Genomic DNA, 20,084 nt, shown 5'->3' with positions numbered 1-20,084 from the left:
GTCACAGATTACAGGCAAAATGGAGGATTATTTTTTTTATCTGCTAGCATAGAAATGTCAAAGCAGGATCTCCATGCAAAACACTCTTTTCATACCCATAAGCATCTAAGCTTTTGAGAACCAAATGGCTATTATTACACTTCGTGTCCATCAGATCTGTCTAAACGCAGTGGGATTTCTCATACACTTTAAATTAGAAGATTAAGAATCTTCTTCAGTTTGCCTTTTAAGCAGGGAGGGAAACAAAGCCAACATTCATGACAAGACCTATTATTTTGGATACATGCTTTGGTAGTATCCTCTCCAGCTGAGATCAGTTGGTCATAGCTTTTGGAAGACCTCAGTTTGGACCTGACTACTCCAGCAGTTTTGGCAGACACTCCTAATAGAAACCCAGCTGTATCAAAGAAGCACTAGTCTGATATAACTTGCTTTGCTTAGAGCAGTTTTTTGTATACTAGTCCAATGCCTAGCTGTGTCCACAGGAGTTTTTGTTGGTAGAGCATGTTTGTATCCAGTGTACTGTGCTCGTATCTTGTGTTTTTGCTATACATCCCTCACTGCAAATTTACTTGTGTCATCTCACAGATGCACACACGTCACTGAGAAGGTTCCTTCCCCTGCCTTGCACCCAGGTACTCAACGTAACAGTTCATGGCTCTGTAGCCTACAAACTGCGGGTAATTTCTGCCATTCTGCAGGCTGTCTGCTGAGCTGCTTATGTGTGTGCTTCTTAACGCATTGCAGTCAAAATGCACTGTCTTTGCAGAACACTGTTACTTAAACTAACACCTCTTGTTTTGACTAAAGTAAGCGGTACCAGAATAAAGCCGGCACCCATAGAGCAGACAAAAGGTGGGAGTATAAGGGGACTATTTAGTTCTCGAATGCAGGCAAGATTAACCTTAAAGGAAGTATTTTTAATCACATGCAGTTATTTACGTGCTTGCAAAATGGCTATGAAATGCCACAAAACAAAAGCAAAAGCAGTTTGTACCCGGGATAAACTGAGCCAAAAAGGATGTCACGTCCTAGTGAAAATTAGCAATGTGTTAGAGCTGGTACTAATGACTATGCAAAGTGCAAGGCATGAAGAACTGTACTCAGAATAGGGATGCAGATATGCGTGTGTATGTATGTGTATTTATATTTTTTATAATAAGTTTTTTAGTGTTTTATACTTATTGACCAGTGATTAAAAAAGAATTATCTTTAAATTATGAAGATGTTTGTATTGGAGTTAGAAGTCACACAATGGTAGATTCTGTGCTGCACCGAGATACCCACTCTGGGGTGGTTTATTGTGATAATAGTCATCTCAGGGAGGCACTTCAAGACCAGCTTGGAACAGGCAATGATAATTACAGCCATAATTTGAAGGCCTAAAAAGGAATGTCGAGTATTTCTGAATGATGCATTTAGGGCTTTTCTGGGCCTTATAGGACAGCTGCTCTCCAAAGGTGATGACCGCAGATCATGCAGCATATTTCAAACCTTTTTCTGTCACCTCTTAAGTGCTGGAACACAGAACTACTTGCACAGTGTGTGCTCATGGAGACTCTTACCCTCCTTAGTGTGAGTGTAGCTCTTAGTGTTGGTGTCAATAAGTCTGTCCCCTCAAAGATAATAAAAGTGCAAGAAGAAACGTTCAGTTCTGTCAGTGATGAGGTGGAATGGCACTGATTATTGCACTTCTGCATTTCATGTGTAGGCTTATTGGTGCACTCCTGAGAAACAATTCCTAGAAGAGCAGTATTTGCAATATTACTACTTGTCCATCTTTTGTTGCAGAGCTGCCTTTTTTGCAAGGGGCTTTTTTCAACCAACTTGTATCATCTGTCAAGAATTTTCATGTGACTCGGAAACCTGTTGCAGAGTGTTCCCTGTTTGCTATTCAGTCCTGTTTTCATCTCCCTTTAGCAGGTAAGCACATGTTTCTGCAACACTATTTGCAACTGGAAAATGTTTCCAATTTCAGATACCCAGAGAGTTAGTTTTGTTGGACTCACTAGGTTTAACATCTTTCTTCCAAAATTTCCCACAGAACCCACTGTATTTCCTACCATAGAAAAATATCTGAATAATGCTGTAGTACTTTGAGATTCTTAACATCAGTTCATGTCAGTCTATACCCCTCTAGCTTTAGTGCAGCTTAAAAAATGGTATGCATGAACTTTCAGCTGTGAATCTATTTACAGCTGAATCAGGGTTGTGAGCAAGCAATATAGAAAATTGCTTGAATTTTCTGCACTCTGAGAGGAGCCTCTAAATAACTTCATGTCCTTGGGGGGGAAAAAAGCCCTGAAGTAGAGAGCCAGAGTGGGTGATGCCAAAGCTCGGGTGTTACCCATCACAGCGACCTCGAGCTGAATGAAAGGGTTCAGATACTGTTCACCAAGATCACAGTCAGAGGACGGTTGCAGAAACAGATTAAGCTGCCCAAGCTGACTGTGCATGGAAGCATACAAGGAATTCACTAACGATTTATGTCTGATTGATGTATATGTGGGTGTGGCAAGCAGCAGCCCTGAACAGCTGAGCGGTAGTAGTATCTTAGACAGCTGCAGCTGTTTCTGCAGAGGTGCTTGGCACAACCTCTAGAGTTCCTTAAAATTCATTGCTATAATTGGATCTGTGTTTGAGAGTCAAGGGTTTTAGGCAGGAGGAAATTTTTACACATTTCTTGAAATCACTTTCTGTACATGCTAGTCATTAAAGGAGTGTGTGTATGGGGGTGCGTGTCTGCATTTATGTGAAAGGAAAGTAAATGCCCTTAACCTGTCTTCAGTGTTCTGTTTTTTTTTTTAACATCATCACATGTAGTAGTTCTTATTTATTCAAAGCAACTTAGAAATTTTCTCAGAAAACAATTGTCAGTTTCCTCGTCCAAAATAATTTTATTTCTGAATGTATTAAGAGACTTATTTTCTCTTAAAGATTTATTTACTTTGTTGCTAAGCTGCAGAATCGAACTTCTGCCATGGCTTCAACTTTTTTTTTTTCCTGTGGTTTTAAGCAAAGAGGTGTTTTCTGAAGAGTTTACTCTTGAAAACTTACATTGTGATTTACTTGGCAGTAATGCGTGCTTTCTTTCCAGTTTGTATCAAGCAGTAAATGATGGGAATGCCTAGTCCATGCTACTTCATTGCAGTGGAGCTGGATTTTGCTACAGTGGTTACATGGTTTGATCTCAGGCTGCAGGGGTAAATGGTTCCCTCTAATCTGCAGCTCCCACCAGGGCCTTGCACCATAATCCAGTGCAAGGCTGTGACCTGCAGCAGAATTTAGCTTGGTCTGTAGGCTGGGCACAGATGTTTAAAAGTGAGAGAACTAATTTTTACTTGTGCTGTACTTTTTTCCCTAAGGATTTCCAGGGTGGTGTTAGCTACTGCCTCTCTGGATTCCCTAAGAAGTGAGCAGTATCAGCAGCGGGGGGGGGGGGGGGGGGGGGGGGGGGGTTATTGCACCATGGGAACTTGGTTGTCGCAGGTCATGAGGCGTTTGGGTATGGGCATTGCTTTTCTCCTTATAAGTGATTCCTCTGGAAAACTGGAGGGAAGAATTAGGGTATAACTCAGGAAATCCCTGCTACCTCTGCCCACGTCTTCAAGCATACCCTAGAAATCTCTGCTCCTGAACTTTGCAACCTTCTCTAAAACAAATACCCATGTCTGCTGTTAACTAATTTAGCCGTCTCCCAACTAACCTATTAGCAAACATGAGTTCTGTCAGCACCAACTCCAAATACAGCTGCTAGGAGGATTCAGCCATTGCCAGCAGAACTAAAAGCTGCTCTAATGCTTCCCTGAAATATTTTGAAAAGTTCACTGTGAATATTCCATCTTTGTTTTGTTCATTGTTAAACTTTTTATTGTTGGTATGCTAAATAACTGCCCCTCAGAGTAAACAGACACACATGTGCATGCCTTCTGTTTCTAGCAGAGCATTTCCAAACCATTCCATTGTAAACTGTTTATAGGTTACTGTGTAATCCGTAACCTTACTATGATGGACAGTCAGATCAGAGTTCCCACCACACAAGAAGGCATTATTAAACATTATGCCTGGAGCAACTTGCCACCACCCTGACAGAGTGTTTGCTGACTGGGAATACCAATGCCTTATGAAAAAACGCTGCCTGCCTGCTGCAAACCCAGCATTTTATAACCACTTGGGGTTTTTTTCATTGCAAAAGCCGTAACTTGCTGGTACTATAATAGACTTTAAGTGATGCTTACAGTTTTATTGTGTTCAAGCTTTATATTCCAACAGTGTGCATATTTTCACAGTTACATTTATTATTTGCTATTCATTGTGGTATGATATAATTTAAAGGTCTTAGGAGTCTGGTCCTACTGTAACAAGGTCTGTAGAAAACACATATTGAAGGTTTCAGGCCCCCACTAGTTTACATCTGCAGGCCATGGTCTTTTTAAATGGCTGCACATAGTTTTTACTATCTGGATGTCCCATATTATGCCATGGAAATGTCACAGGTTTCAAACCCAGTACATGCAGAAGCCTTGGGATGGCAGGAGCCTCATCAGAGCAGCCAGGTAGTATGTTTGCTGAGCTCACAAGGAGACAGAAGTCAGTAGCAGAGTGTTGAGATAATAATGGAGGTTAGCAGTGTTTACTGTCACAGCTGATAAGCACTTAGTCTTCTCATAATTAGTATTATGAGAAGTTCCTGGCAAAGTTCTAACTGTTTCCTCCCTTTTTTTTTCCTTCTCCAATACAAAGAGGAGAACCTGACAGTATTTTTATTTATTAATTCTCTTTGTCCACTGCTGGAGTGGGTGTTACTCTCAGCAAAACACTTTCCTAAAATTTCAGTGGATTCCCTAGTCAGGAGATGCTCTTAACTAGGAAATCCCATTTGCCTTTCTGTTGAAGCTGTCCCACAAAGAGTGCGAACTTTGTCCTTTTCTCTTAGTTTGGTCAGCAGCAGACTTTCCTAGAAATATTCCTAATTAAATATCTCCCTATCTGAAATACCAGCTGAGTTTATGAACCGAAGATAGCTCCCAAAGGTCTCTTCATTTAGGGTCAGAGCATGTACTTGAGGAAATTAAACATTCATTAGTAGGATGCCAGATTATTTACACTTGTATCATGATCAATCAGGCAATAACAGACTGGGGATGACATTCATCTCGTGTAATTTTAGGTACTTAAAGCTTGGAATACCATATCCACATCTGAACTACTCACATTATGCTCTCTTTATAATTGGTGGAGAGAACAGGCACATCCCCAGCACGACTTTCCTGACCAGCTTTAAATACCTTTTATAGGATGTGATGAGGTGCACCCTGGATATATATGCCCAGTTTTCTCCAGCAACTACAGAATGAGGTCTGGATTTTCCTGTACATCTCCACTTGTGAGACATACATATCCCACTCCTGATGTTTATTACCTCATTTCCTAGGAGTGCTGAATGAGCTCAAAAAATGGAAGGCCAAGGTAGAGTGACTGAACTTTATCACAAGAGTGTCTTAATTGCACCTTCCAGCTCTGACCTCCAAGGTCACTGTGATCAAGAGTGTCTTGTCCTTTTCAAGCTGTTACAGAGAATTTAATCAAAAGGAAGGAATTATTTCAGATGCTATTTCCAGTCTTCTTCCTGTTACTTATTTACCATCTCAGTAGAATGCAGACAATAGTAAAGTGTAGATAAAAACATAAGTATTCTATGTATAGATCTACCTATCTAACTGTATGTAAAATAACTCAACTATATAACAACTTAAGTCTTACATTTATTACATTTAAATTTGCTTTAAGTAAAGGAAGGAGAAAATAGTGTCTTTCATTCCTCTCTTTTTTTTTTACCCCCAACTCCACACAACTGCAACCCAAACAACTTTCACAGAGCTGAGAAAAGGAGGACAGGTCACCTCACTGAGGTCTGAATAATCTTCCAAAAGTTAAATAATAAGGATTAACAAAATAAGGCCTTTAAAAGTCATATGCCTAGCACAAAAAATCATGATGTGGGCTTGAAAATGGATTTTTTAAAAAATTTTATTACTTCTTTAGAACTTGTGTTCCGCATTTGAACTTAAATGGGACTTTTAACTGTTCAGCACCTAATACTGATGACTAGATAGAACTTCTTGATAAAGCTGTAAGAAAACATGTGAAATGCAAGTGGGTCCTGGTCATGTTTTCATTAAGCCTCTTAACTAGGATTTAACAAAGTATCTAATAATTTTGGATGCCTTTGGTTTTGGCTATAAAAGTTTAGTCCCTTCATAGGGACAGTTACACGATATTAAGGATTCAGCCTCTAGAAATTAAGGCTCCTATTTTTGGGTTTTTTTTAACACTACTGCATACCAACAATAGAGTTGAAAAGCCTTTTGCCTTTAAAACAAAATGGTTCAGAATATTTGAACCCAGAATATTTTCTGTTGAAAGCATTAGGTAGGAAGCAATACACTACAGTAAGCAATCACTGAAATTTTCTATTTTATTTCAGCAGAGTAAGTTTAGATGTGTTTACGTTTCATATGACACATGCAATTCTTATACTAAACAAACCAAGGAAACCCAAATGGAGTCAATGAACCATAAACACAGATACAAAAAGCCATTTATCTTTATGCCAGCTTGAATCAAAAGTTCAGTTCTGGATACTCTCCTTGCTCAGAGTATTCAAATCTGGATCCAAAACTCTCTGTTGGAGTCAATCTCTAAAACAGATGACAAAACTAACATAATGACACGCACATTTATACACGTGCACATACCTCCTTTTTAACATGCTGAGTATTAGCTGAGAGCCAGGATTGTTTTCAATTTATTTAACGTATAAAGTGATTCAAGGCTCCCTTCCCTCTCCTCCTTCCTTTTCCCAGTCTGGCCAAATCTTTGTGCATAGTTGGCTTCTACTGCTGCATAGCCAAATAATGCAGAAAGCAAGATGGCTGCTTTTTTTTTTTTTCCCTTAGCAGAAAGGTAAAAGTTTTGTTTTACTTTTTTTCCCCTGTGTTTATCAATCAAATTAAACAAACGGCTTAAAAATTGATGCAAGCAAATGGCAGCCAGAGTGCCCTTGTGCGTTTTATAACTGCACCCAGCTGTGATAACAGTCCCACAGAATATATTTTTGCATTTTCTTTTTTTTTGTACACTTCACTGGTGATTCACTCCCTAGAAGGGATTCGCCCCTTTTAGGAGAGGGAGAATTCACTGGTTTCATGACCTTTTATTTCTGCAGCAGAAATGGGTGAACTCACTTGGAATAAATATGAACCAAGCCAAAACATTACACAGGACAAAATTAATTCTGAATCTGACCTTTCTGAGTCTGGGGGGTGGGTGGGGGAATGGGAAGAAAAAAAAAAAAGTGTGTGTCTATCTTTTCATCAGTGCCTTACAAATTTGTAGGCACCAAAATATCAGAGCGGGGACTAAAGCTTTATGGATGTGTGTCCTGGTGAAAAGCAGATGAACAGCAAAACTAGAAGACTTAAGGTACCACGGCTGCTTTTTGGGTGCATGCCAGGAGCGTGGTGGGGGACCCCCTGCAGCCGCCTGGAGATGCCCAGATGCCCTGGCTGGTTGGAAGCTGCCGGTGCGCCTTGCCGCTCTGACCCACCTCATCACCACTGCTTGTGGTGGCCACGGCTCGAAAGGGGGGAAACAAGAAAAGCAGCACTTAAACATGCGGTGGTGGTTTGCCCCCTACTCGATGCTGGGCTGTGAAGAACAGAGCAAAAGTGGGAGGGGAGGAGGTTCTGTTGGCTTGCCCGGGATGGAGGGTGTGCCGCGGGAAGCATCTCCCACCAGGGAGGGGGACTGGCCTCAGATTTTTGTCACCCTCTGGACAGGGGGTGACACACCGCTGCCCCTGCACGCTGCCTGAGGTAACTGGGCCTGCTGTGTGTGCCCTGCTGTCGCTGCCCCTTTCATGCTATCTGGAAAACCAGAAGATTGACGTGTCATATCAAAAAACCCACACAAGACAGAACAGTGGTCAATTTATAAATGTTTGCAGGAGTTAAGCTGTTTCAGGCATGGGGCCTCTGGCCAAGCTGTCAGGCGTTCAGGGTCTCGGCGGGCCGCCCTGGCTGCCATTTTGTGTCACCTCCACCAAGGCCGGCGGGGCCACCCAGCTGGCAGGGGTCGCAGTGGCGGCCGGCAGCCCCAGCCCTGCCCTGTTGCCGCTGTCAGGACTCGGGGCACAGTGCGGCCCACGAGGAGGGATCTGTTGCCGCTGGCAAGCAGCAGTGACACCACTTCCTTGGCAGCCTCTCCTCAGCGTGGCCATGCTAATGTGCATCCCACCCAGAGGAGGCCGTAACAGGTTGTGAGGGGCTCTGTCAAAAAGTTAAACTCTAGTTAAAAGCAACGTGCCCGGGAGCATGCCTTCGCAGGTGTTACGGTGCATTTTTCACTGTTTTTTTTGTGTGTTACATGGCTGTTTTCAGGGCTTTCTCCACACGCAGCCGGTGGGTGGGGGTATTCAGCACAGCTGCAGCAGCCCCCCTGCTGCTGAGGAGGACACAGGCCCAGCATGGCCTGGCTGCCCTCGCAGGCATCCTCATCACCTCAGCTCTTCAGCTCTTCAGCCCTTCAGGTGTCATAAGGCTGATACCTGCCATGGGGCTCAGATGGGCTTGAAATTAAAAAAAAAAAAAAAAAAAAAAAAAAAAAAAAGAAGTAGGCTGACACAAAGTTTGCCAGATTTTGAGTCAGGGTGAGCAAAGGCAGCAGTTTCTCCATGAGGCCAAGCTTCGTCATCCTGTGATGCTCCTCTCAGCGATTACCCTGTCTCACCATGCAAATGTTAAGTTCGTGAAGTTTAGAACTACCCTATTTATGAAGACCAAAGTATATTAAAAGGTCTTGAGACAGAGAGATGAGCGTGGAGCTCACCACATTCCAGTTTTCCACACTCATGAGAGGTTTTAAATTTATTTATTTTTATCAGTGACGTTCCCCAAATGGAGTATGCTCTGCAGGAAGCAATTCAAGCAAGTGCTGGCTGCAGGCCTGGTGCTACTTGGCCTATGGCTTTCTCTATGAAAGAGCCATGCGTTCTAGAAATAATGGCCCAGGGCTTTTGGTAGCAGGATCCCAGTGGTCCAGGGGAGCATCTGGGAGCCTTGCTCAAGATAAGTCCTTATCTTTCTGCTTTGGAGTGGGGGAACTTAATCTGCATGGGCTTTCAAACTGCTGGCCCTAGAGCAGCAAGCCTGAAAGATCCTGGAGGGCTAACAGCCCCTGATACCATGAAGCTTAAAACTTCTATGGTCCCAGCAGTTTTCTGAGGGGAGATGAGAAAGGAATTTTAGTTTTCCACTTGTTTAGAGAGCTTGAATTGCTTTGCAATGGAAAGTTAATATAGCCTAAGTTTGGAGAACAGATCATTTGAAGTGACTAAGTGAAGCTTGGTGAACAAGAAAGCTGGAGCAGCAGGACTCGTCAGGAAAGAGCAACAGGAAAAGTACCACAAAGCTGCTGAAGATGCACAAACCTTTGGAATGACACCACTGTTCTTCCATTGCATGCCTCAGTAGCTTGAGGAGGCTGGTGTTTATGCTGACTTTAGAGAGGGAGGAGTATCTACTGGTTATCTAGTTGTTGCTACCTTGTGGTGAAAAAAAAAAATGTTTTCTGGAAGGAAATGTAATGGAATGTGCCTTACCTCCTTGATAATGAGGCATTCCTTCCAGGTGATAACTCAAATGGTGATGTCATGTTGATGTCTGATTGAAGATTGAGACTGGCTGATGAGCTTGAGTGAGAGTGAAAGGATTTTTTCCAAACCTTGCTGCGGAGTCTAAAAACTCCAGCAGTCAGCCCTTTGAGATGTGTTATTTCCAAGAGCATCCTGAGAAAACACTGATATGATGCATACTGGGAGGTCATAGTGCTGGACCAGCTGAACTGGTGAAATGAAAACTTAAAATCTTCATAATACAAGTGTACAATAATTTATGTGATGAAGGCCTTTTTTACCCTTCCTGTTTCCACTGCCTAGTATCTCAGTCTACAGGGACTGTCTCAGCATGTGTGTATGAAAAGATGAGAAAAGGTCCCCATTTTTAAGTTCCTAATGCAAGTTCCACCATGCTGAATGCTACAGAGTCCAACTACACAGCTAGATGTTGGAATTTTGGATTACCTTTAAAATCTCTCTGGTGATTTTTCCATTCAGAAGAGTATCCTTGTGATGCAAAGGGAGAACAATAAATTTTCTGAAAGCCTCTGTTTGTATTGAAGGCCAAGCTTTTGTGACTTTTACAGGACTACAAGATGTATTCCAGAGAGCATTTGGGTAACAGCAGCATAGCACCACCAGAGTCAGAAGATCCCTCAAATTTGCAGAGCTGTTTCTTGCATTGCTTAGTACTGGTGACCTCCCTGACTTATGCACAAGAGGTGGCAGTAATCTCAAGGCATGGTTCATGTTTCCAGCCGTGCTCACATTCTTGGAGAGAATATCACACAAACGATATCCTGGCTTTGAGAGTAAAGCCAGGATATCACTCGTAACTAACAGCTGGCCACCAGTGCAGTTTATTAGAAACTCAGCTAGTTACTGAAGTGGGTTCTTTATCTTGGTGACCTTCCAAGGCAATAAGAGCCTTCTTGGAAGACCTTGAATCAGAAATGTTTGGATGTAAGAAAAACAGCACTGCGCAGCACACAGTTCCGATCTCCCAGGGTTCACAGATTTGGAAGGCACTGTACCATATGTAACTGCAGAAGACAGCACTGAAATACTGTAGCTGCTGCATCAAGGTCATGGTGTTCTGGGATCCAATTAAAATTATGCAAGATAGGCAATTTAGAAAGGAATTCACATAGAGCTCAGGAAGGAAAAAAAATTGTATGCATTATGCACTCAAGTTACTTCGCAAGATTAATTTTCCACTATCTCATGATCTTGTAATAAGAGCACAAAGTATTTTAAACATTTGATTTCCTTATTGATCAGAACTCTTGAGACCTTACTTTTTAATTCACAGTTACAGGTTTGATTTCCATGTAACAGCAAAGTTGTGGGCTTGCCTTGAAGTATGCACTGGTTGCAATGAGTTGTGAATTTGGTGAGTGAGCAACAGTGAAACCTGGAACAGGCATGTCTGATGCTAAGAAACCCACCTCCTTCCCTGGAGGTGATGTGAATGGAAAGTGGTAATGCTGCAGGTCCTATAATCCAGAGCATTGCTCCTCACCTCCTCCAACGTAACTATCATGCTTATTCAGATCACTGCACTATCTTTAATTCCCAGAACCTATAAAGAGATAATGAGGAACGATACTGCAAGCTAGGGGAATTGCAGTTTGATGGAAAGCCTGATATTTTGGGTGGAGGCATCACAGGCCTATTCCTATCCTAATTCTCCCCTAATTCCTATCTCCTGAAGAACAAGGATAAACAATTTAGCTATCTACTGTATTTTAAGAACTGCTTACATTGTTCTGCTCTGTAAACCAAAAACTGCTGCTGGCAAAGGGGATGGGATTTCATGGATGCTTTGAGCACTGGTTTCCTTACAGGTATTGCTAGATTCATGACCTCTGTTAGATTAGGCTGGTGACTAGGGACTTATTCTGAGCTCAGGGCACTGTTTTGCTAGCTGGAGTAGAAACACCAGCTAGGTGAAAAGGGTAAAGAAGAGATAAAGAAGAGCTCACAGTCCAAACAGGCACAGACAAAGATTTGATTCCCTTAGAGCCAGCTGAAGAGTGGTTTGCAAACACCTTGTAAGTACCAGTGTTTTAGTCTCCTTTTTCCTTGCCTTTTTCTTTATATTTAAAAACTTTGCCTGAGGAAGAATTGGGTAACCAAGAAAGACAAAAAATGAAGAGGGAGCACAAGAGCAAAGAGTGACAGAGAGGCAGGAAAGGAGCAAGGTGGGGAGACTGAGAAGCTCAAACAGTCAGTGAACAGATAAGAAATGTCATCCAGCAGAAAACTGTGAAAAGAAACTAGACAGGGGTGGTTGCTGCAGTGTAGATGTTCCTTTGCTCAGGTGCAGGTGTCTCTACTGAGAAGGTCTCCTAGGCACATTCATGTTGCTCTGCCTCACATTGAACAACACTGGGAAGGGAAGGTCCAGGAAATTGGCTCTGATCCTCCGCAGGCTGCAGTGATTGCAGGTGTCCATGTTTGGTGCAAGCCAGTGTATCTCCAAGGCAGGCAGTGGGACTGCAGCAGCCGTGGCTGTTCGCGCGTGGGGTCTGAAGCTTTGTAGGATGGACTGTGCTTGTAGGTGTTAAAGCAGAAATGGTGAGGGGGGCAGAGCATCCCTTTCTAGAAGTAGTCAAAGGACTTTTCTTAGGTGTCACCTTCTGCTTGCTTAGGAAGGAGATACTTTGTTGGACATTTCTTCTTTTTCACAGCATAAAAGATGAAATGCCATGTGTGAGTCCTACGTGCAGCTGAAGGAGCAGAAAACCCATCTCTGTCTAAAGGGGGGCAACTGCAGTCATGTGGGTATGACTGGTCTCAGAATGCAGAAGTATAGGAGTACACGGAGGTGTTTCAGAGGTTTGATAAATGGCCCAGTAAGCCCTGATCCCCTCTTAATAATCAGTGCTTGGCTGTGGTGAGGAGAGAAATTAAGCAAAGGACTAACAAACCCAAGTCTGTCCTGTGACCAGCCTCAATAAACAACAGGCAGAAACTGTCCTTGAGAGTGCCTTTATCTCCAGAGGTTGCAGAGTCAGTGAGATGGAGGGAGAAGGGTGTAAATAGGGCCTGTTTGGTTTCATACTTTATTCTCATTATTCTTTGTTTTCTGATGATAAAGGAGCTTTATGTGCATATTGTAGCAAAGGAATTGATGAGTCATAAGGATTGCAACTTCATTTCCCCCTCCACTCTTTTTATTTTTTTCCTGATAGTCACCTCTCCTTCCTTTCTGTCTTGCCCCTCCTCTGCTGGCGCAGCAGGACGTGCTGCGCCTTTAAGAAGTGTGGTTTTTCAGAAGACTAATTCCTGAGCTTTGGCATGTGTTGAGGCATGCCGTAAGTTTTGTGGTGTGGTGAAAAACTAAAGTGCATTTGTCTAGGGAGGTTTTTAACTCCTTTCAGCCATAGATACACTTTACCTCTTTGTTCTTCACTTACAGAGCTTACACCATTAAGCACTTCCATAGGGATTTCTGCTTTCTTCTCCAAAAGAGGAGGGGAGATAAAGTAAAGTATCAGGCTTTTAATTTTTCACTTCACCCCCCCCCCCCAATTAAAATTTCTATTTATTGAATTGGTTTTTACATGGCAGAGCTCTGGTGAATAAAGCTGAGATAGCAAATTCTCTTGCTGATTATAGCCTCCCACTGGCACCAATATCGCTGCAGTGTTAACCTGTCATTGCAGTAGCAGAACAGTGTCGCCAAAGACACACTGACCCTAGCAGTCACAGCATTGGCAGCTTTATTATAAATTTCATATACTGTGAATTTCTTAAAGTTCCTGTTCATGAACGTTGCTTTTTGCTGCCTTTCCTCTCTCATCACGGTCAAAAAGAAACTTGCAAGAAGACAATACAATTGTACTGTGAAAATTCATATAGCATTGCATCAATAAAATGTAGGATGTCCTTTTTTCCTTTTTTTTTTTTTAGCAAATCTTATTCTTTTGAAACTAAGTGTATGCTTGGGGGGGTCTGCCTGATATTTTTTTCACATTTGCTAGAGACAGCAATACAGTCTTTAAACCACAGATTCCAGTTGGGAATGTTGTAGGTGTTACAAGCATACCAGGAGGTAACTACATAGTTACGCTTGGTCATTATTTGAAAAGCTGTGCTTGCTATAAGGTCCTGGAGCTGTATGCCAATGTTGTCTTGTAATAACAGCATAAATCCTCCTGGGCTGTCAGCCTGTATTCATGTACCATACATTGTTTGAGGCCTCAAGATAGCAAGTAAGTCCAGGTGAGCAGAATTCCCCTATGTCTCTGGCACTGTGGCAGCTCCAGGACTTGCTGTGTAGTCACCTGCAGGATGTGGGCCCCGCGGATGAAAGAATGGCTTCCAGTAGAGACAGGCCTGTTTTTCTGAGAGGAGGTGTTGGAGGGGAAGGGAGGGAGCAGGAGCTAGGGCTGGATGTGCCTTCCACACTGAGGTGGTTATGTGGCTTTGATTAAATCACTTAACCTTTGAGATGCAGGTTTCGTGTGAGTGAAATAGTGGAGTTAGCACTGTGTATGGCATGCTGGGATTAAATGAATTAACGTAACAGTACTTCACAGTCTCAGCTCTGTAAATGTGCTGAGTGCAGTTCTATTTAAGAAGCTTGTAGTGCTCCTTACTGAGCCTACAGGAGGGCTCCCACCAATCCCCTGTCCTCCCCTCCTTCCCAATTAGTCTGGTCAGTGCTCTTATCCCTCTCCATGACCAATAGCGAGCGGTCTTTACCACTTAGCTTCTTGATCTTGAAGCAGTGCTGTATTGCGACAACTCTCTTCACAAGTGGCTACAGAGGAACAGCCGCATCTCAAGCCCTGGCGAGGAGCTCTGTCTTCTGCATTGCCCTCTGGCTGCCTGGGCCCAAGGAGTCCCCAGCTACCCAGTGCCTGCAGCATCCCCCTTGATAGCGTGCTGGAACAGGAGGTAGAAGTCCTGGGATCTCTTGACATCTCTGCTACCTGCTCATGGGGTGGCCTGGGCAAGTCACACCACCTTTCTCTTCTTCACTCTTAATGCTGAAGTGTGGATTGTATCCTTTACCTTCATACCCAAGAGCTGCTCAGGCTGAATTAATGAATGCCGTGAAGTCAAGGATGTCCATGGACGCGCAGCACAATGTAAATGTGAAGTATTACTCTCTAATTATGGGTGGAGGTAACCCTTCTTGAAAATTATTTGTTTTATCATAAATCCACATTTCATCAGGTGGAATTGTAGGAAGGAAGAAGAATATAGAAAGCCTGTGCTCTGTTACCTCAATTCAGATTTTTTCAGGAAACTGGAATGCTGCCTCTCCCATGTGTTATGTGCATGTGTCGCCTCTGAATCTACTACTGGTTACTGAGATTGATGGGGTGGCATAAAACCAGTCTGACTTCTATAGGTGTAATATTTCAATATACAGATGAAAAAAGGTCCTTTTTTCTTTTTTTTTCTTTTTCTTTTTCCTCTTGGGATTTAGCGTTGTATAAGGAAGCCAAGTACTGCTTTTTGCAGCATTGTCTGGCATATCCAGGGTTGACAAAGCAGCTCCTTGGGTTCAGTCAGTTAGCTGGTTGAGGATTTTAGGAAAAAAGCAGATGAAACGTTATTATTTAGCTGCTGACATACTGGCAACATCAGGGTACAGTTTGTAAAGTCTACAATGCTGCTGAGGGATCAAAGAGTTAAAAATTCCAAGGGTTTAATCCAGTATAATAACGTTTTGCAAGGCCTATCAAATTCACGGCAAGTGAGAAGCAGAAAGGCAAGTGAACTAGGTGGAAGATGAAATTAGATGGAATTATATTGCTACAGGTTTATCTAACTAGTTGTTTGACTTAACAGGGTAGGTGCATGTTTATCTGAGTCCTCAGCAGAAGCTCAGACTGAGTCCTGCTCTCCTGCTCTCCCAGGCTGTATTATCCACAGAAATTCAGTGCCCTTCATCTGATTTGAACAAAGCAGTGTTCTGCTGTATCTATTTTTGGTCACTGATTTGTATGCTGTAGAAGCCATCTCATTCCTTAGAATACAGCCATATATTGTTGTGTTTGTTTTCCTTTTGCTGCTGTGTACATAGTGGATTGTTGTTCATTTGTTTGAAGGATTTAAACATCTGAAAGAGACCGGGGATAGCAATGCCTTTGTACATAGGTTAGATGTGGAGCTGCAGGTTCCTTCCAAAGTGAAATGTTATGTGCCGTCTACTGCGATGCTTATTTGTGTACTTGAGGCTTTTGGTGTGGGAAGGACAATCAAAGTAATGCTAATCCAAGCAGCTGGGTAAAACTACTACTGCTAAAACTAGCACAAGGCAAAAATGGATATATTTCCCTAGGTAGTTCTGCAACTAGAGGTAATACCAAATATGAATTATGGAAGTAAATATTTATATGCAATAAGCTTAGCTGAGTTCGGGGGTGTAGTGAGAGGAATCAGTTTTTACTGAAATATGTTGGTAAACGATGCACATAGGGCAGATCTCTCTGTGAGAAATTCAGTTCTTCTGTAATGTAAGCTTCGCCATATTATTTGGACACAAAGAAAACCAGTTATAGCCTGAATCTAGACAATAGGCTATCACTGATGAAAAAAGTAAGTAGAAAGTGGGAGATAAAAGGAAGGCTAAGTTGTTCTATATTGCAGCCCCTTTCCAGTGAGTGGAAGGTTACTCTGCAAGGAGCCGTCGTAGCTTTTACCAGACTATTTGCAGAGCAGTGCTGTAGCAACAGAAAAGCAGTTCTTACGCTCTGGCTCAGTCTATTGCAAACAATTTATTTTCTGAGAAAGCTAATAGCTGTTTTGTTACATTACTTCCCAGCAGATGAGCCAGGCACTCCTGAATTTAGAACAGAACCACAAGTGAGTGACAGCGAGCTAAGCATGGGCTGGAGTCTTGTAGCAGCATATACCTTCAGCTCCAGTGCTGCAGTCGGAGAGAGAAAGATTTTTCCTTTGAAGCTAAGACACCTGGGGCTTTTGTAGAAACTAAGTATGCCTCGAGTTGTGCAGCTGTTATCTCAATTAAAAAAAAAAAGAAAAAAAAAAGGCAGAGAAAGACAAAGCACCCGGCTTTTCTATGCACCACCAAAGATTCCTCAAAATGCTAAAACCCAAATCAGCACTTTTCATTCTGCAGTTGTGTTGCTTGCAAATACTTTCCATCTTGTAGCTTATGTGACACTTTCAGGCGAAGCAGCCTCCCAGGCGAGCCATGAGGCTGTGCTGTGTGCGTACGGGAGAGAGGGAGCGCCGGAGTGTGCATATGTATATGTATGAGTGAGGGAGCGAGAGCGCGTGTGTGCAGTGTCGTAACATGGCAGGGCACAGGCAGTTATGAAACTTTCCAATAAAGTCTCAGTGCGTCAGTATGGGTGGGTTGGGTGGTGGTGGTTTTTTTTTTTTTTTTTTTTTTTTTTCCTGTCCGTTGCCCTCCAGTTTCATTTCCATTTGTAAGCGAAGAGAGAGGGAGAGGTTGAGAAATGCTAGCAGACCCCCCCAAGCCACTGGAAGAGCCGAGCAGTTCCCACGACAGGTGGAGCACGCCGCCGCGGCACTGAGCAACATTCCCGGGCCATGGTGCCTGGGGACAGGGGGAGGGGAAGCCCTCGCACTCGGGGCAGCTGCGCTTTTAAGGGGCCCCTTGAAAGTGCTGCAGCAGCAGCCAGAAATTCGACTTTTATTTTTTGAAAGGACTGGAGAAATTATTAACCACAGTTGATGACGTCAGAGTTGATCTGATTAAAGGTTTGTTTTCTTGCTGGCAGAGGTGTGCTCTGTAGAGACTGGTTCTCTCTTCTTTTTTTTTTAAGTTTCTTTTTTGAACAGCAAACGGAGGGAACTGCTCGCATTGCTGCTGCTGCTGCTGCCGCTGCTGCTGCTCCAGCTGCGTGTGTGTGTGTGTAAACAGGATGGTGTATCTGTAGCTGCCACGCGCAAACACACATTTGACCATGAGGACTCTTCGCAGGTTGAAGTTCATGAGTTCGCCCAGCCTCAGTGATCTGGGCAAGAGAGAGCAGGCAGCCTTGGATGAGCGGGGGACCCAGCAGCGACGGGCCTGCTCCAACGCTACCTGGAACAGGTAAGGTCTCGCACAATGTGCTGACTCCCCTGCAGCCTCTCCACCCTCCCGCGGCTGCAATGTAACGTGTGGGTAGCCGCTCTGTTAGCTTGCAGGCTAGGCTGCCTTGCTCGCAGCTCGGCAAGATTGCAGTACGCCAGGCTTCTGCGTTAGCCTGTTAGACGTACTGGAGTTTGCGTTCAAGTAAAAGACGGGAGTGGCTTTTTTCCCATTGCTGTTAACCTTTCTCTGAAGGCTGATAGCAAAGAGCCTTTCCTGCAGAAGCCTCAGCCTGCTCTCCCTTGTGATGGACAAGGACTTATTTCACAGGGTCCAGCTACAGATATCTCTTTGTGTCTATCTGGATATTCTCATTCGTGGTTGATTAGGTTTATTTTAGTTTAAAAAAAATTAGGCATACACAACTGTTAAAATTTTATCTGCGTGAGTATATATATTGCTGGTTGTTGGTACAGATATGACAAAGTCTGTTCAGTTTACTCACATTAATACATATACGTCTCTGCATGCATGTATGCGCGCAAGCAAGCACATGCACTTTGGACAGGGAAAAGTAAGTCCTGATTGTTTCCTTTATTGTGTTTATACATTTGAATTCTATTACTGTTTGACAGAAATCCCATGCAAACATTTTGTTATGAATGTATCACTTAGCACGGATACTGAGAAAGCATCTTAATGACTGTTTTGGTGACACTTTTAAAGATAAGTCATTAGGAATTATATTCTTACGTCCTTTTTGAAAATTAAATGTAATTTCCTATTTCACAGCTTGGAAAGCATCATTTGTAATGTTTTTTAATTGTATGGTGGTACAGCTTTGGGAAGAATAATACCAATGAACTGTAGACACATTTATTAAAGGTATTTCAATTTTGAAGAAAAGAAAGACTTACAAAGTATCACATCTTCTGTCCCTCTCACCACTCTGTTTGTGGTTTCATGTCTGCATTATGAATTAGTTGTTGAATGCCAGCAGCACACAAAACAGTGAAAGTGTAGCAGTCACAAAAGAGACTGAGTTTCTGCTCAAATACCAGGCTATTTATATGACCCTGAGTTGCACCCAAGGTCTGGTTGGTGGTGATAATTAAAGGCTAGATTGGACCATCTTGGCTCATGCCATTTGGGACTTCAGTTGACCAGTAGCCCCATGGGAAGCAGCAGGGAGTAAGGTACTCCTTGGCATGAGCAAAGGTGACAGAATATGGTCCCCAAAGCCTTTTAGTGGTGGTGTGCTGACAGCATTTGTTGGCAGGATTAGCATTTCCAGGTCTCACTTGCGAGGAGGGAGCTGTGGAGCTGGATGTGCATGGAGGGCAGGTCAGGCACCGGCCAAGCTGGGAAGAGGAGAGCTCCAGGCTTACAGGCTGCTGATGTTAAAGCCAGAGGATTTTTCTAAGTGAGCTGGAGCAAGAGTTTATTTTTAATTCATACAGGACAGGTGTAGCTCTGGCCAGAATTGATTGCTGATCAGCGAGCTAGATGTCTGCACGTTTCATCCAAACAAGTAGACAACTGTCCCTTTGCCTGTTCCTGGGGCAGGTGCCTGTGAGGCATCCTGTCACACCTTTGCATGAACTCAGGCCTAACCGTGCTTTCCTGTTGTGGGCTGCCTTTTCCCTGTGCAGGAATTGCTGAGCTGTCCCTTGTGTTTGGTGGCACATGCCTCCAGAACGCCTTGGTGGCTCTGGCAGGGCTGCTGCTACCTGCAGTGGCAAGTCAAGTGGGCATCGCGTGTCTGTGCTATCAGCTGCCTAAAGCTATGGCAAGTACTGCAGATTATGAGCCAGTTGCACTGCATGGGCAAAGGGAAGGTCTTTCATTTCTTCATCAATAGTGCAAGGCTTTCTCCTGATTGGAGGTGAGAGTGAGGGTCAAGATTTGTATCCTGTCTTGGTTTTAGGAAACACAGATATTCTGCAGGCTGTAAAACTGGAGTTTATCCTCAGGAAAGCCAGGGCTTAAATGATGTTGGATCAGTTGTATTAAGAATGTATGCAATGTAGCTTCTGCCTGTCACCAGTGTGTGCCCATCTTGGCAGGTGTAACAGGGCTGGTCTGGAGGGAGTTGGTATTCAGCTTTCCTGGAGAGACCGTAACATTAGTGTCACAAACTGGGCATCTGAACTTCCACTCACCAGAAATCTTGGGTGGGTTTTGAAAATCCTGGGCTGTGGAAGTTTTTTTTATTTTTCGCCTGCAAAATTAAAACACTCTGACAGGACTAGCATACCATACTTTGGTTTATGGGAATATTCTTCCAAGGAAAAGATTGCCTGTGCTGTTTCATTCTGTGCAATATTGAGCGTAAGAGCTTGCTGATCAAGGAAGTCAAGATGCACCAGCAGAGCTCTT

At 43.2% G+C, this 20,084-nt stretch overlaps 1 protein-coding gene across 7 annotated transcripts in view; it reads left to right on the top strand.

Moving 5' to 3' along the window:
- Positions 1-20,084, top strand: part of PRR5 (proline rich 5) — a 93,967-nt gene that overhangs the window by 21,904 nt on the left and 51,979 nt on the right. Inside the window, exons 2-3 of one of the 7 annotated variants that reach the window (XM_040595379.1) lie at positions 1,792-1,923; positions 17,613-17,726. In XM_040595379.1, the coding sequence (XP_040451313.1) occupies positions 17,623-17,726 (104 nt within the window). In that variant the 5' untranslated portion in view covers positions 1,792-1,923; positions 17,613-17,622. The other 6 variants (XM_040595375.1, XM_040595378.1, XM_040595373.1 and 3 more) reach the window with 6 other exon arrangements.

Source organism: Falco naumanni, chromosome 5 (assembly GCF_017639655.2).
Source record: "Falco naumanni isolate bFalNau1 chromosome 5, bFalNau1.pat, whole genome shotgun sequence".
In the NCBI taxonomy this organism is placed as follows: Eukaryota; Metazoa; Chordata; class Aves; order Falconiformes; family Falconidae; genus Falco; species Falco naumanni.
This window is presented reverse-complemented; position numbering and strand designations above follow the sequence as displayed.